This window comes from Notamacropus eugenii, chromosome 5 (genome assembly GCF_028372415.1).
Source record: "Notamacropus eugenii isolate mMacEug1 chromosome 5, mMacEug1.pri_v2, whole genome shotgun sequence".
In the NCBI taxonomy this organism is placed as follows: Eukaryota; Metazoa; Chordata; class Mammalia; order Diprotodontia; family Macropodidae; genus Notamacropus; species Notamacropus eugenii.
Genome location: NC_092876.1, coordinates 221,313,028 through 221,329,583, shown reverse-complemented (window position 1 = coordinate 221,329,583; position 16,556 = coordinate 221,313,028). Strand labels below are relative to the sequence as shown.

General features: G+C 34.3%; 1 protein-coding gene across 2 annotated transcripts in view; it reads right to left on the bottom strand.

Moving 5' to 3' along the window:
* The window catches only part of SLC4A10 (solute carrier family 4 member 10), a 162,935-nt gene that overhangs the window by 91,787 nt on the left and 54,592 nt on the right, over positions 1-16,556 (bottom strand). Inside the window, exons 4-7 of one of the 2 annotated variants that reach the window (XM_072612157.1) lie at positions 14,400-14,491; positions 12,616-12,705; positions 5,688-5,845; positions 2,008-2,095 (exon numbers count right to left, since the gene is read on the bottom strand). In XM_072612157.1, coding sequence (XP_072468258.1) covers positions 2,008-2,095; positions 5,688-5,845; positions 12,616-12,705; positions 14,400-14,491 — 428 coding nt within the window. The remainder of the gene's footprint in view (positions 1-2,007; positions 2,096-5,687; positions 5,846-12,615; positions 12,706-14,399; positions 14,492-16,556) is intronic. The other variant, XM_072612158.1, reaches the window with a different exon arrangement.

The window sequence follows — 16,556 nt, the reverse complement described above, 5'->3', positions numbered from 1 at the left end:
CTGTCTCTAGAATAAAATACAAACTCCTCAACTTCTCATTTAAGAACCTCAGGAATGTGGCTTCAACCTACTTTCCCAGAATTATTCCGTGTTACTTTACAATCCAAATGTTGTAGGCAAAACGAAGTCCTCTCTATGTACCCTTCATCCTCTCCCCCTCCCATCTTCTCCAGCAGATTGCCCTACTATCTTTCCCATTTTACAGCCCTTTTAACTTTAGCTATCCATTAGTTGAATGGTATGGTTGGTGTTTCTCACATTAGGTGGTTTTCACAGATTGGAAAATTATTAACAACTACTTCTTTACCTTTCTTTTAAATCTACACTGAACTGTAAAATTTCCATCATTTACCTGACCGAACAGATGAATTAAAATAATTTCTGAAATGGGCATAAGTCTAGTCCCAAAGAATTCCTTTGCTTGCCTAAGATGCCTTCAGGCTTATATCAGCTAGCTCATGTGACTATTATCTAGTCCTATCCATGCACGTGATTACATTCTGCTCTACGGATGATAGGAAATGAAGTCAGCTTCTGCAATTTCTGATATGCACCATGAGGCTAGAACTGACAGCACAGCTTTTATGTTTGAATGCTATTCTGATGCACACACAGCATGGGTGAGATTTGCAGTAGCCAGGTTGGTCAGCACAACATCCAAGAACAGACAAGAAATATCAGTGAATACACCAAGGAGGATGCCCGAGAGCAGCACCTTAGGGACCAAGACCAGTGCTTCCTCCCAATTTTCTACTCTCTTTCCTAACAGTTATATTATATTAGGTTTTCTTAAACTATTTTTATGGCATGACTCTATTTGGCATCTGGTAAAGCCTGTGGACCCTTTTACAGAATAATGTTTTTATATACATGAAATAAAATGCATCATATTTCAAGGGAAATGAATTATATTGGATACAATTATTAACATATACATACATACATATGTATGTATGTATGTGTGTGTGTGTGTGTGTGTGTATTGTTCATGGACTCTAGGGTAAGAACTCCTCTGTGTATACTAAACTATATACTTCCTACTGCTCACTCTATATTCCTGATCATAGCTGGTCTCCCACAATATTCATATACTGGCTTCTTTCCAACTCCCTGCTATCTCTAAATATGAAGTATGGAAATACTTGTATCATTAAATACTTTGCTCATTAGTTGTCCAAACAGCAACAAGCTCCTCACACCACCCACAGAGGGCAACCCCCTCCCTTCCCTACACATTACTACAAACTCCTGACACTGTTCAGGAGACAATAGGGACATAGCCAATAAATCAGTTCTTTTTGAAACCTGGCAGAAAAAAGCAATGGTCTGAAGCACAGTATTTTAAGTCCATATAGAGATCTTAAATTAGTTATTCTAATGAATTCATATACATGCATATATACTTATAAAAATAACTACAGACAACCATATAATACAAATTGAAAAAGTATTCTTGGGTTTTACATAGGATGAAATGTCATTATAGTGGAACCTCATATCCAGAAACCCAAACTTAAAAAGCAAGGAACTGGTTCAATATGTAATGTGGCAATGACCTTCCTTATAAAATCTTCAAGTTGCATCAGCTAAGAATTTCAGTGACTATGTTTCCCCATTGTTCACATGTTGTCTATTTGCTATGAATCTTTACCCCACTGTTTACACTATTATGATAATAATATGTCATGGAAGATCATTATTATCATTAACAAAGTTCTTATTCTTCATATATATGTGATTTAAAAGATTTGACACATTCCTAAGAATAAATTTCATAATTCTTGAAGAGATATAACATTTTATTCTTAGGAAATTTTATAGAAGATCAGTGGAAAAATATGACTTGATATATGGAAATTTCCTACCTTTCCAACTTTGCAAGAATATATCTATTTCAAAAATAAGGAAAATGAGGTATACTTATATCAGGGAGTTGGGGGTCTAGTTTGTGACACAATACAAGTAAACAACAAGAACAAAAATTATCCTATTGAGGTGAATACATACCTCATCTGTCATTAAAGTTGCAATTGATCTGCCAATCTCATGGTACTGCTGACCCTTTCCCAATGGTCCCAGAAGGATAAACAAAAATCTGTAAATACATAGAAAAAATGTTATCAGACAGAAAAGCAAATTCTGCTTCATATAGAATCATTATATAATTCTGCTTCATTATAGCATCACATCTCAAATGTATTATTGATGAAAGAGCAATCAGTATGGATCATTCATTTTCTCAGTTTAAAGTTTAAGTGAGAAATTATAGTATGTTTTTACTTAGTTTCATTGTTTTGGTGAGTTTTTGATGGAAAGAGAGGACAGGAGAGGAAAGAGTCACATAAAATGGATCATTATGACTCAGGGCCCCTATGGTCTTTCTGACCTCAATGGTTGTTTTCTTTTCCTCCTAGAAGGTTAGTTTTTGAGTCATTTTATGGAACATATATAATTCACATGAGGGACCTCAGTACCACAAAATATTCCAGAACTACTACAGTATAAAAAGGCAAGAGAATGAGATTGAACCTTTGTGAAAGAAAGAAATAAAACTGACCTATACAAAATGAAGTGGATGGTCAGGGGGAAAAGGGAGGGGTCTTGGAAAAGTGTTGAAGTTTATGAAAAGAAATCTGTGTTTCAAAAATGGAAAAACCCATGTAGAATGTATATTCAGTGGCACAATTGTAGTCAGATACCAAAGATACTCTGGGTAGAAAAAAATTAGAGAGCTCTTGATCCAAAATATTTTCCTTGACAAGTTAGGAGAGAGGCTAGAGGGAAAAGGGAACCAACTCAAATTTTGACTCATTGTTCATATTGTATTAAAAGTTCAGCCTTTTGTATTCTGGTCAGTTCTTTTCATTAATTTAGTTTTATTGAATTCAAGTAGAGTTTCCAATTAGTTCTTCATATGTATTCTCCAGCTAGGAAGAGAATACAGAACTACCCTATCTCTCATAAGATAAATGTCTCATACCTCAAATGAAGCTGTACTACTTTAATACAACCCTGTATCTTGCTACAGTGTTCTATTTGAGGTTATTTAGGTATAAAGACTGGTAGCCTTTTAACATGAATAAAAGTAGTTCTCATAGCTCTATATGGTATTATATATAAGATAATTTAGAAGCTATTTGTGATATGTACATGCAACTATATAAAAACACACATATCACACATATTACATATATGTATGTATGTTATATAGCCTGAAGCTACAGGATCATAACTGTCAATCTGGAAGTGACCTCAGAGGCATTCATGTCCAAACCTCTTCCTTTAACATATGAGGAAACTCAGACTGAAGGAGGTTGTGTGTCTTGTCTTTCCCAAAGTCAGAGGTAAATGTGAGGGGATGGATTTAAATCCAGGACTATGGATTTTAGTACCAGGGTTCCTTCCACTATGCCATATTTACCATTCTCCCCCCCATCCTTTAAAATTAATTAATTAATTAATTAAGCAAAATTATTGAATTGTAAGTCAATTAAAGTGTAGAAGTAGTTATTATAGATTAAAAAAACTGGGGTAATTTTATGTAGTAATTTCAATGTGTATTTTATCCATAGAATTCTTTTGAGAAACTTACTAACCTATGCACTTTATGATATTTTTCAGTTCTTTATTCCACAAGTTATTTATATAGTTCTAAAAAACTATTTCCTGACATTTTTAATGTGTGTTGCCTTATTTTCAAAGTGCGCCCTTTCGCCCTACCAAGAAAAAGATAATTAGAAACTCTGAATGGCTTTCTTTGTACCATTCATTATCTCTACACCTCTAACAAATTTTCTATTATTTTCCACCTTGCCTAACTAAATAATACAGTCTTTTTTCCCCCTCTCTTCTTAATATGAAAACCTATAAGACTTCTTTTTTTCTGATGGTTTTCTACACATTTTTGCTGTCTGTTTGAAGTAAGGTCATTTAAACCTAACATAAAGTGAGGTTATAAATGTACCCTGATGTACATTATGACTTTAAAATTTCTCTTTTTTAAAATTTTATTTCCTTCTGACATTAAATCCATCTAATCTGTAACAAGTGGCATCAACACAAGAATTCATCAGATTTTTCTAAGCCACAGAGGTATGCACTTAACCACCTGGAAGACTAAATTCTTTTTATGGGCCCAACTAAATAAACTACTCTCATTCCTATATGACGCATCAACTCAGGCAAGGGAAATTTGAGGTCTTGAATCTGAATCCTAGCTAATAACACTACCTGCAAGTCTCTTAACAAGTTATGCAGACAGTGTCTATATGTGAATACTGAATAATAAAACATTTTAAGTTCCAGTTTGATTTGGTCAATCTACCATGCCCATGTAATTAAGGAATGAATCAGAACTTTATTTCATATATTTTTATATAAACCCCATTGGCTTTTAAATAGTATCAATACAAGTATCTGCTTGAAGCTGCAAGATAAACCAGAGAGCCCTGTCCTGTGATAACCAGCAGAGAAATGAGCCAAGGAAAAATTAAGCCCATTCAATTCCACTCCACATGTTAGAGAACTCTCTCTTCCCTCTCCTGTCTTTGAAGAATGATCCTAGCTTCTAGTTGGAGGATGCTGCTGCGAATAGGGTGTCCTTTGGGGCATGGCCAAAGGGCAGCCCTTTGACGTGAAAGATCTTCTGTTTTTTCCTGACACTGTCTTAAATCTTCTATACTCTGACAGGATTGTGGCTTTTTACCATATGGAGAGGTAACATATAAGTTTGTTCACATGTCATCAGAGAGAGTATTTGATTACCATTCATTCTGAGGCAATGGGATTCTGGACATTCAAACTATGGCTCTGAATAGAGAGGAGAGACAGCATTAGAGTTGGGAGATGAAGTGGACAGAAGTGAGTGAGGTTGTACCGAGAGAGTTGGAATAATGATAAAACACAGATTTTTCATCCCCATATCATGTCTTCAATGAAGAAAATTTTTAATTCTCAGATTTCAGTCTATGCCACTCAAAGCTCCCCAAAATGCTCCAACTGCAAGAAGTCAACTGATGAAACTGAAACAACATGCCTGCTTCTAGAGTAATAATGTTGATCCGTATAGACACAGATTGGATCTCTTCATTTCCACTTAATTTGTGCCTGGGAATGAATCAAGAGGTTCACGTAATTCTCTAAGGGCTATTTTAATGATTTGTGCACTATGACACATATATTGGAGTTCTCACCATGATAGGTCCATCTTCACAAGTTATGGAAATTGGATCCTGGTTAAATCCACACAAAGATGTCTCTTTGTTATACAATTTGTATAAAAAAAATACAATTTGTTATACAAATGAAATAAAAATATTCCTTACATAAGAGCAAACTAAGGATTTCTGGAGTTAGTCATAGTGTGAGCCAGGGCACCTAGAGATTCAGCCATTTAGGTGTGTACCCCAATGGGCATGTGCCATGCATGTGGAGTTCATAGAAGGAAGGTCCATGAGAATGAAAGAATGTAATTAGGCAAAATATTCAAGAGACTCAGGGGAATGAGAGAATTATTGAGATATTCAAACATCAAAAACGGGGAAACAAAACAAAACTCTTTTTTTTAAATGGACTTATTCACTGCTTTTCGGAAGGACACCAATAAGATGGAAGTTCTACTATACCTAGTTATTTCTCTCTTAACAAACAGATGAAGAAAATAGTAATAATTTTTTGGGAAGTTTTACCTGGTCGGAATCGGCACCTCAGCCAGTCCTGTGAGCAATACTGCTGGGGACAATCTAACAAATGCAACTATCGTTCGGTCCAAGAATTCTAGTTCACCCACTAAGATATTTGAAGCTTCTGCCCCAGGAGGAATCTTCTTCATGAAATGTAGATCAACCTGATAGTAGCAAAGTTTAAATAAGATTAATTCAAAAAAGGAATACATATGGAAAGTCACGTATGCTACATAGCACAATGTTCCTTGAACATTTCAGGCCCTCAATAAATGCTTCTTAAATTAATTACCTAAAGGTAGAAATTCTTTTCTCCTTTTTATGATAAGGAGCTTCCAAAAAGCAAACAGTTATTATCACTATAAAATGGGGTCCTTAGGATTGAATTCTTTAGATTTTCTGTTAATTATAAAAGAAGTGGAACTTTATTTTCATCTTCAATTACTTTCCCATTTCTGAACTTGTTTGCATGTTTAATTAAGTAAAAGTCTTCCATTACATTTCTTGACAACAACTCATCTGGTCCGTGGCTTTGGATTTAAATGTGCTCTTACTCTCTCACTTTTTTGTGGTCATTAACAGCAAAATGTAATGTAATTCAGAACATATTGTATGTTTTGGGAAAATGTTTTCATCTAACATATGCCAATTACAAGCAATACTATGGATGGCAGTTTACATTTTCCTTCTTTGTATCTGAGAAGCAAGAGTTGAAAAAGTCAAGTAGTACAAAGACTCTAGGGAGGCATTATTTTTTCCTGTGCCATTCTAGTTGACTAAAATTGACTGAGAGAACTTCTCTTTATTCATTAATTTTTTAAACATTTATTGAGGACCTACCATGCACAAGGTAGGTATATTTCCTAAGCGGAAGACTTAGAAGTGGCATAAGATAAACCAAATAAAAGTCATCAAATTTAGAGGGCTAGAAACCCCCAAAAGCTGACGTTACAGCTGAAATACTGACATGAGTATCCATGGGTGAAATGAATGGCCACAAACTGCGATCAACAATTAACAAAAGAAATGCTTGATAAGAGGGAGAGATGACAAATATCCATAAGAAGTACTGACTCATGCACTCAGAATCTGAGGGGGATCTTGAGAACGAGGCTAAAATCAATTTAATAAAATCCACCTTATCTTTCTTTCTGGTCCCTTTTGGCTATATGTTCATGAATATCTGCACTTCTAGGGGGAACTCTGGGTATATGTGTTATAGAATATATTCTCTCAGCTTAATGAGCTAAGGAGTACAGAGAAGAGGGAAAATAACTAGAGGAGGGAAAGGATAGGAACAGCTTTAATCAGCACAGGTGATGTCAGCGCAGATTTTTCAGGCTATAAAGACTTTTTGTGAGAATGATCATTTGGGAGTAATCTTTTCAAGACTAAAGTGGAATATTCTTAAAGCTTTAGGCCAAGCACTTTGTAAAGCACTTGTCTCCAGAAGAGTTGGACGAAATTAGCTGTTTTCGGTAAAAGGGTCTTCCCCTAGGTGTTTGTGTGCTTAATTTCTATGCAAATGATAAGGGTTGGCCAAGGATGCCCACAGTGCTGTACTGTTGACTTGATAAAATTCAATGTGTAGAGTCTACATTTAATCAAAAGTTTGAAAAACAACCATACTATCTATTTTGGAAATTAGAGAGAACTCAAATTTATTTTAAAGGGAAGTTGAAAGTTTTAAGAAGAAAAAAAATATTGAAAAAAAAGACTGGAATAGCGTAGATTCCTATAAGAATAATGTAAATGAAAACATAGTTTTAGAAAAAGCGAACTCATAATTGTAAGTACAAAAAAAGATCCAGCCATTTAAAGTACAATAACTTGAATTATCAATATGACCAGAAAGATCTGGAACAAGTGTATATTTCAGAAATCTTTCTGAGGAGAAAATAATAGCTAATGCATATTTTCCTTGATGCAATGGAAAAAGCACGTAGTATTAATATTGCTGGAACAAAATGGTCAAGTGACAAATCCTAGTAATTTAGAGTGATTGTACAATTGGCTGCCAAAATAACTTCAGTGAAAATCTTAATTTCCATCTACAAAAATTCTATCTAGCATTCCTTTGGGTTTCTAAAAGAAAAGTCATAATGCTAAATATTTAAATTTTGAAAAACAACTACCTTAAGTTACATAAAAGAAGAGTGTTCTAGTTATCTAACAGAGGACTAAATGGGTATGTAAATTAGTTTCTATTTATACAGAAACATAAGTGAGGTCTTTACACACTCCTTTTAATGTTTTCAATTCAACAGCATACAAAGCATAATTTCACAGAAGAATCTGCCATCAGAATATGGCTATCAGGTGACTAATAAAAAAGTTCATTTTTGAAAAAGATATCAGGTTAAAGAGAAACTCCTTAAGCATTCCCAGAAAAACTTAATTCATAAAAATCTTCAAAGGGAAAAAGAAGCTGACAGAAGGTAACAGAAGACCTTCCACAGAATTTCTTCAGGTCCATTGAGGAGACTCCACAGATCCTCTAGACCTGTCTGCTCATTATTTATCAGCACACTGAATTAAGAAATATTAAACATGTTCAAGAGTTGTGTATTATAGACACAGCTAGTAAAATAAGCTCAAATAACATAACTAATGAAAAGCTCTGACATCTATTTCAAAAGATCGATTTATTAGAGGAATTCAGAATTTGCCAACTTATTTCTTTTGGCAAACTTTCATCAAGTGTGGAGGTTCTCTTTCAATTGAAAGTTACACAGCCCGGTAGCAACATTTGAAAAACAAAGTTAAAAGATCCACATAGACTGGCAAGAATGGATTATCCCATGATCCGAGAGGATAAATGTAGCCAGTGCAGGTAAATTAAAAAAAAACAAACCCACTATCCTTTTCTGGTATTTCATTTGCAGGACTACAGAGTAAAGAAAGGATACCAAGGACTTTAACAAAGGAGACAGATAATTTATTTCAATTACAGATTACTGTGCAAGATGAACTCTAAAATTAAAACCAGATCAAAAACAGTGTAAATAAAGAATCCCCCTGAAAGTATGGCATGTATTCAAATTTTCACTATTCAAAATTATAATTATGTTAAATATGATTATTGGTTCCAGCTCAGTGGAAATATATAGTGCAAATTCAAATCATGGGACCATTTCAGGGTATTTATTATTCATACTAACAGGGATCTGGAGAGTTAGGAGGTACAGTAGATAGAGTGCAGAGCCTACAGTCAGGAAGATTCATCTTCCCGAGTTCAAATCTGGCCTCAGACACTAGCTGGGTAACCCTGGGCAAATCACTCAATCCTGTTTCCCTCAGTTTCCTACTCTGCAAAATGAGCTGGAGAAGGAAATGGCCAACCAATGCAGTATCTTTGCCAAGAAAAGCCTAAATGGGGTCATGACGAGTCAGACACAATTGAAAAAAGAGCGAACTACAACAGTAGGAACTGGTTTTATTGGGCAAGTTTTACAATGTGAAAATTGATGAGATAGTTGGACACACACACACACTAAATTTAACAATTTTTTCCCCCGTTTTGCTTCAGTGTTTAATCTTCTTTCTACTATTTCCTCTCTAGGGAGGAAATCACATCTTATCATCTGTAGATTGTTAAATTTTGTAATGATAAACAGAAACCCCTTACCTCTCCACCATTGGTTTGAATCTTTGCATCAACAATTTCAGTCTTAGAAAGTGGAGTTATTATTCCTCCCCTCTCCCAAAATACAAAGATTTGGAGAGTGTATCCAATGAAAAGAGAAATGCAAAGGACCTCATGGCATGTTCCTATGGTAGGGTGATCTAGAAAAGGTCAACACCAACAGAAAGAATCCAGGACAGATTTTACCACAGCTTTATAAAGCATTTAGCAGCAGAACTGAGCAAAGCTAAGGACTTGTTGAAATTTAGGCATGAGGAATAAGCTTGTTTTTATTCTTTTACTCTCCATTGTTTGAGTTCGTGTGTCTCCCTAAGGTGGTTCCTAAGGGATTAAAATTCCAGAGACCTGATTTTATTTTATTTCTTTGTATTTTGATGAAAATGGAGATCTCTGGGGAAAGAGACTATAATGGCTTAGACCATTCAAAACACAACTGCAATCAACTTTTTATGAAAATGGGGCCCCAGACTCCCTGACTATAAGCTTTCCTTATCCTTAGACTTATCCTTTGTCACCTTGTCTGCAGAGATCACTTCGCTAAATGCCATAGGTATAAGGGCAAGTGGACCGCAAGAGGTAATAAAACATGCGCTGATCTGGAGCCATGAGATCTGGGGTCATATGCTGGTTTATATACTAACTGGGTGACCATGTATAATTTATTCCCTTACCTGAACCCAAGTGTCTTCAAATAATACTTAATAATAATTCAAATAATATGACAGAGGTATAGAAGGAAAGTGCTTCAAAGCACTTTGTAATCTTCAAAGTGCTTATATAAATGTAAGATTGTTATTGACACATAATATTTGGTTCCTTAAAAATTCAATTTTCCTACAATATCCTTGGGGAAGCCCTTCCTTTTACCCCTACTTCTTAGTACTTTCATCTTCTTCCAATTAGATTATATCTTTGTTTTTTGATGTCACATTCCCTCAGGAGAATGTATTTATTCTCCTTAAAGACAGGGATTGTTCCATTGTTGTGGCTTTCTCTTATCTTTGTGTCTCCAGTGGATACTAAATAGGTCTTTATTGAGTTGAATTGAACTACACAGTCTATGTTGGTTTCTGTTTTGATTCTTAGAGGTCCATGTTAAAAATGCATATATGTCCATCATTTCCTTCTCCACTTCTGAGAGTGCTTCTAGATTATAAAAATGAATCAATCACATCCATGCTTCCTGGGAGAGCATATGATATTCTGTTCTGAACTGAATTTGGTCTAAGAAAGTGTGATAAATTAGTTCTGTGACTGCCTAATGTCACGGCCAAAGCCTAAATAGTTTTGGGAATTTGGTATTGAATCCCATCCTGGAGCTTCTTCTAGAATGGGTCCAAACACAGGCATAGTACTGAAAACTACTAATTGAATATTAGCATCTGATCTGGATATGTTCTTGACAAAGTCAGGCTTAATTTTTGGGCCTCTTTTCAGTCAAGATTTGCCTTCTCTCTTTCCTAGGCCCTGTATCTAGACAAAAAGAGGATGGAGACTTTGCTCCAGGCACTCTGTCATAGTTTGGAGACAGAGATGATAATAATGTCCCATTAGTTTGGGAAAGATTTTGTCTGGGCCAGAACTGCAAAAATACTAGCCATTATACTGGAAAGGACCCCTGATCAGAGAATCAGGAGGTCCAGGTTCTAGCCTTGTTTCTGCCATTAATTTGCTGTATAACTCATAAGTCACTTCACTCTTCGGCCCTCAGTTACTTCTCCTGTAAAATGAGGATAACAGACTAGGTGATATTTGAAGTCTTTTCCAGCTCTAACGTCAGGTGATTTAGCAAATGAAATACTTTAATGTAGATTGATGAGATCCTTTGCATATGTAGAAATCACCTATTTAGGGTCACTGGGGCTTATGACAAAGGAAAGAAACTCTAACAGTGTTTGACAAATGTGGGAACTAGCTTATTCACTAAGTGTTGGTTTGGAATAAAAAGGGAAATTCAGTATTTTTCACATGCATTTTAAATGATCACATTTATATGGACAGGTACAATTCTGTTTCCTACCATCTTGTAAAATTACACATATGATGATGTCTCAACTGCAGTGCTAAAAATCATGTAGATAAATAACAGGGGCAGGTAAGGTGAGAAGGTGTGGAATCCACTTTGTCTTAATAAAGGTTGGAAAGAGCAATTCTGGTTTTCATAAACTTTGGAGCTACAAACATGAGCTGGGTATAGGAATTTTTTTTACCAATATACAACAACGAGCTATAATATTAAATGTTAAAAATGTCCAAGTAAATAGATAATGTGATTGAGATATTCCTAGAACTTTTTAATAATCTAAACAAGATTGAATTTTTTATTAAGAGCCAAAGAAACTAGAAAAAATCCCATGGTAGCTGGGTACTAGAGATTTTTGAGGTGACGGATAACTGTGGCTCCTGCTTTCTTCTATTCTTCCTGGTTAAAAAGCTAAAAGTATTTCTAATATTTTTGAGATTCCTTCCTCATAAAGATGCAAATAAGGTTGAGTCTCATAGGAGTTTAATCCAAAATCTTTTTTCAGTAGGGCAGAAAAGCAAAAAGCAACTTGGTTGACACGTATATAGAATATTTTTAAAAATTTAATAAATTAAGTTTTGCTTTAACCATTTAAATTATACCTTTAAGAAATCAGAAAAGCCAGTGAGATAGTGGATTTTCTAAAAAATATCACTCTTATATATACTTATATATGGAAAAGGTTAATGGAAAGTAGGTCTGCTTTTTATATTTATCTAACTACAACTTCTTAATAACACATAAGATCACAAAGGTGAAACAAATCTTTCTAATTTGCTATACATATTTTTTTCAATGTGAAAGGTTTTTTTTTATAAGAACATGATACAATAGGTTTTTTTTTAAAGATGCAGGAAGACAGGGGCATAGGGTTACAAAATTTAAAAAAATTAAACTGATTTATTGGGAAGGCAGGGCAATTTGGTTTATTGCATTCCGTACTGATTTTGAAAAAAATAGTAAACGTGACCTTGTTACTCTGTGAAAGTCTGTATAAAAGTAAAGCAGTTACTTGTGCCACGATCTTCATATACTATTGTTTCAGGTAGCAGAAATGTCATTTGAATTCTGTGTATGCCTGTTTGAGACAGTAATTCTATTCCAGCTGTCAGATGAATGAAGATGCAAAATGCCTTAAAAAGAGCTTAAAAAAAAAGTTGATGGATGGAATAAATTTATACTGGCCTAACTTTAGAACCATGTGTTTCCATATGGTGAAATATGCTTTTAACTACTGTAGAAATGGATCCAGAGTACACCCTCACCTCTCTCTCTTGCTGATGTGGAGGTCCTTTTTCAAGCTTTTGTTTCATCCCACATGGACTATTATGCCCTTTCTGCTGGCCTCCCAGTCCCTGCACACACAATTAACAGACTTCAGCTGGTATAAAATGCTGCTGTGGATACTCAGCCAGGCAACAGAGGGAACATACATGCTTGGAACTAGAACTGGATCAGTAAGGCTGGTTGGCAGACAGATTCCAGATTCCATAAAGCAGCTCAAAATTAGTTTTGTTAGAAGCTTGAGTCAAATGAGTTCTCTTAGCTCATCCCTTTTTCCTGTATTTCCCCCATTTCTTTTTTGAATTCAATTTTATTTTTTTCAATTAATAAGCATTTATTTTCTCTCTCTCCCATCTTCCCTTCCCTAACAAAACTTTTGTAATAAAAACACATAGTCAAACTAAACTAAACAAATTCTCATATCAGCCATATCCAAAAATGAGAGTCACATTCTACATATTAAGTCCATCACCTCTCTGCCAGAGATGAGTAGCATTTTTCTTCTTTGGTACTCCGGAATCATAGCTTCCAGTCCCACTTTGATGGCATGATTACTATATATTAACCTAAGTAACTGTTGTTTCAACTATTTGGACCCATGCCTTTGTAAATTCTTTTCCTAAAATAATCAAGGGTATTGTCATTTTTTTCATTTATCAGCCATAGTTGAAACTACCTTTGCTTCATGGTCATTAATCAGCCAGAGACCAGTGTGTAAGCTGGGCTACTCACTTCTCTTTGACCGATGTACTCAGTGACACATCTTTTACCTAACAGAGATCATTTCAATATAGGATTGAATGTGTGCCTTCCATCAAATCTGTACTTTGATTAGGTGAGCCAGTTTTATTTTCTGTGATTTCATTTAAAATATATTCCAATATGTTACTTGTTCAGATAGGAAGCCATTCCTGACATCCTAAAGTATGCCTCTGTGCAAGCAACGATGCATTCATTTAGGTTTTCTTTTTTCTTTCTTCCTTTTTTTTTTTTAACAAATGTGTAAGAAAAAATACTTAACGCAAAAAAATAGTTAAAGGACATTCTAAGAAGAGGTATGCAAATATATGTGCACATATGCACATGCACATATGCACATGCACATATACACATGTATCTATGGGTAGATATATTTTGGTATTTTGTTCAAGTCTCTGATTTCGTTGGTGCAGGGAACTACTGAGAAACTCCACTTCGCCAATACAGGTGGTCAACTGTTCTTCCATTTCAAGTTTTAGTTGCTTCGGGGCACTGAGAAATTAAGTTGCTTGGTCACACAATCATTATGGGGCAGAGGCAAGGCTTGACGGCAGAATTACCTATGTACTATTCACCATTGCAGGCATATGTGTACACAGTATCAGTATGTGTATGTACATATGCACATGGGTACATATGTACAAACATATCAATATATTTCTATGGAAGGTGGAACCATCTTATGGGGAAGGGGCTTAATCTTCAAATTCTCTTATAATTGAAAGAGATGCATTTTCTAAATGTCTGTAACCTGATGCATAAAATTTGCATAATTAAGTGCTTTTTTTTAGAGTTAGAAAAACCTTGTATCTTGAATAAAATGTTACTATTGTCTGCAACTAAACATCAGATTTTGGCTGAGAAATGAAATACTGTTCATGCAAAAATAACATTTATGTTAGTACAAAAATTTATTGTAAATACGGTTTGGTAACTTCTAGAAGAAAATCAGTGAGTTTACGTATGCCACAAAAAATGTAAAAAACAAAACTGACAATTTATTTACCTTACTAAAATCAACAGTGCTGTTTTCTCTGCTCACATCATTTTTATTTTCAACACTGGCTGGAGTAGACTGAGGAGAAACAACTTGACCTGCTAAAAAAAAAAAAGATTGTCATTACAAAATACAAGCAATTACTACTTACATGATTCTAGAACGATTAAGAGAAGTGCAAATTGCAGGTAACTACACTACTACGTGTTTCCTACTGAATTATGAAATATGTGAGCATGAAGGGTCATTAATAGATACAGCTATATCAACAGGCACATTCTCAGACAAAAAGTTGCATATAGAAATGGGAGAATTCAAATGAAATAAGAGAAATCAATTCTCAAAGTGAAAATCTAAGTTAAAGTAACAAATAATATAATACTATGCTTCCAAATTACATTTTAAAAAATCTGTGTTGAACTCAAATTACAGTTCCTCAAAACAAATATTCAAAAAACTAACCATTTTAAACTTTCCAAAATAATATCTCAATGTCAGGTGATAAAAAAGGATAGGACTGATAAAATTTAAGGAATGAAGTGTAAAAATTTGTTTTGAAAACATCATAGCACATTTCTTATTCCTATGAAACCCATGATGTCCTTGAAAAATAAGGATTATTTGACTGACTTTGATGGAACTCTATTTAGAAGAGAGCTCCATGGAGAATTACCTGTATATTGTCCAATACCAGGAACTACTGGGCTGGTTACTGGATGGAAGTGAAGCTCAATTTGCCCATGAGTCAAATATGTTGCTAGCACAGGAAAGAGCTCAGTGAAAATGGAGTAATAATAAAAAAAAACAACTCTTGAACTGCACTGGCATTCTACTAACCCTAGTAAGGCATAATATTAGGTACTTCCTTATTAAAGCTATATGTGGGGCAAAAGGTGTGTTCATATCAGGTTTTTGGTTACCAGAAAAGCTTCACAAAAAATTTTTTGTAATCATGAAGTTATTTGGAACCTATTGTGATGGAAAAACTAATTGCATGTTGGTCTTTTCCCTTTCAAATTATACTCACAGGTTTCATCACAAGGTGAGCATGATCCTATCCTTACTATTGAAATCCTGAGAGCATAAAAGTCTGAAGCTCATTGTCTGGTTAGTTTTTTCCTGTATTCACTATATTCACAGTCCTTAGATTTGGGAATTTTTTTTTTTTTTTTTTTTTTTTACCATTTGTGTAATGAAGTCTGCCTCATTTCTCATGGTCCATAGTAAGTACTGCATCCATGAAACTGTTTCGAAGTACTCAAACCTATACTAATTTTATATTTCTCTGGACTATTCTATTTACCATCTCAAATATCACTATCTTTCAGATACCTACTTAATCATATATTATGTATGAAACCTACACTACTGTGTGAATACCACTTTCATCAAGCACCATAATTATTTTGCTTTTTACATAGTTAACTGTATCAGATAGGGTTCATTTTTTAGGTCAGCTTATGACACATAATTCCTAAATATTAAAATGGCTTACAAAAGTTGATAGCGCTTATGTACTTCTTTTAATTTCACTGAATAAAGTGAAATAATAGAGTTTTTTTAAAGGCTAAAGTTAAAAACAACTTTTATTTAGGGTAACATAAGTTATTCCCAAATAATGGGAAAAAGTTCTAATCTCTCATTTGTTTCAAGGCAGAATCTGGAACTTTTCCAAAATGTAAAAATTAAATACAGAAACCATTTCCATTCTCCCATTTCTAGCTGCAGACTTGCAGTTATGAATGTGAACTGTTCATTAGCAGCCATTCAATTTACCATTCTCGAAATTACAACCGCAATTAAGAAAAAAACTTTAATGTAATGCATTTTGCCACGAACAGATGTCTTCAATCACCAGTTTCACATCATTTCTTCTTGTTTTCATGAACAAGAACATTAGATGTATTTAAACCTAAATTTGCTGAATACTTTTCTGTAATAACACTTTGGATAATGAAGTTTTCATTAATAAATATATAAGCCTAGCACAGTGCCCCACAAAAGAAAGCCTTTAATAAATATTTGTTGAATTGAATGTTTGTCAAATAAATAAGAAGTACCTCTGTAGTAATTTTTATAAATAAAATACAAAAATACCTGAGAAAACTCTCCTTTAATACATCAGCAAACACACAAGGAGGATTAAAATTATTTCAAAATCATTCA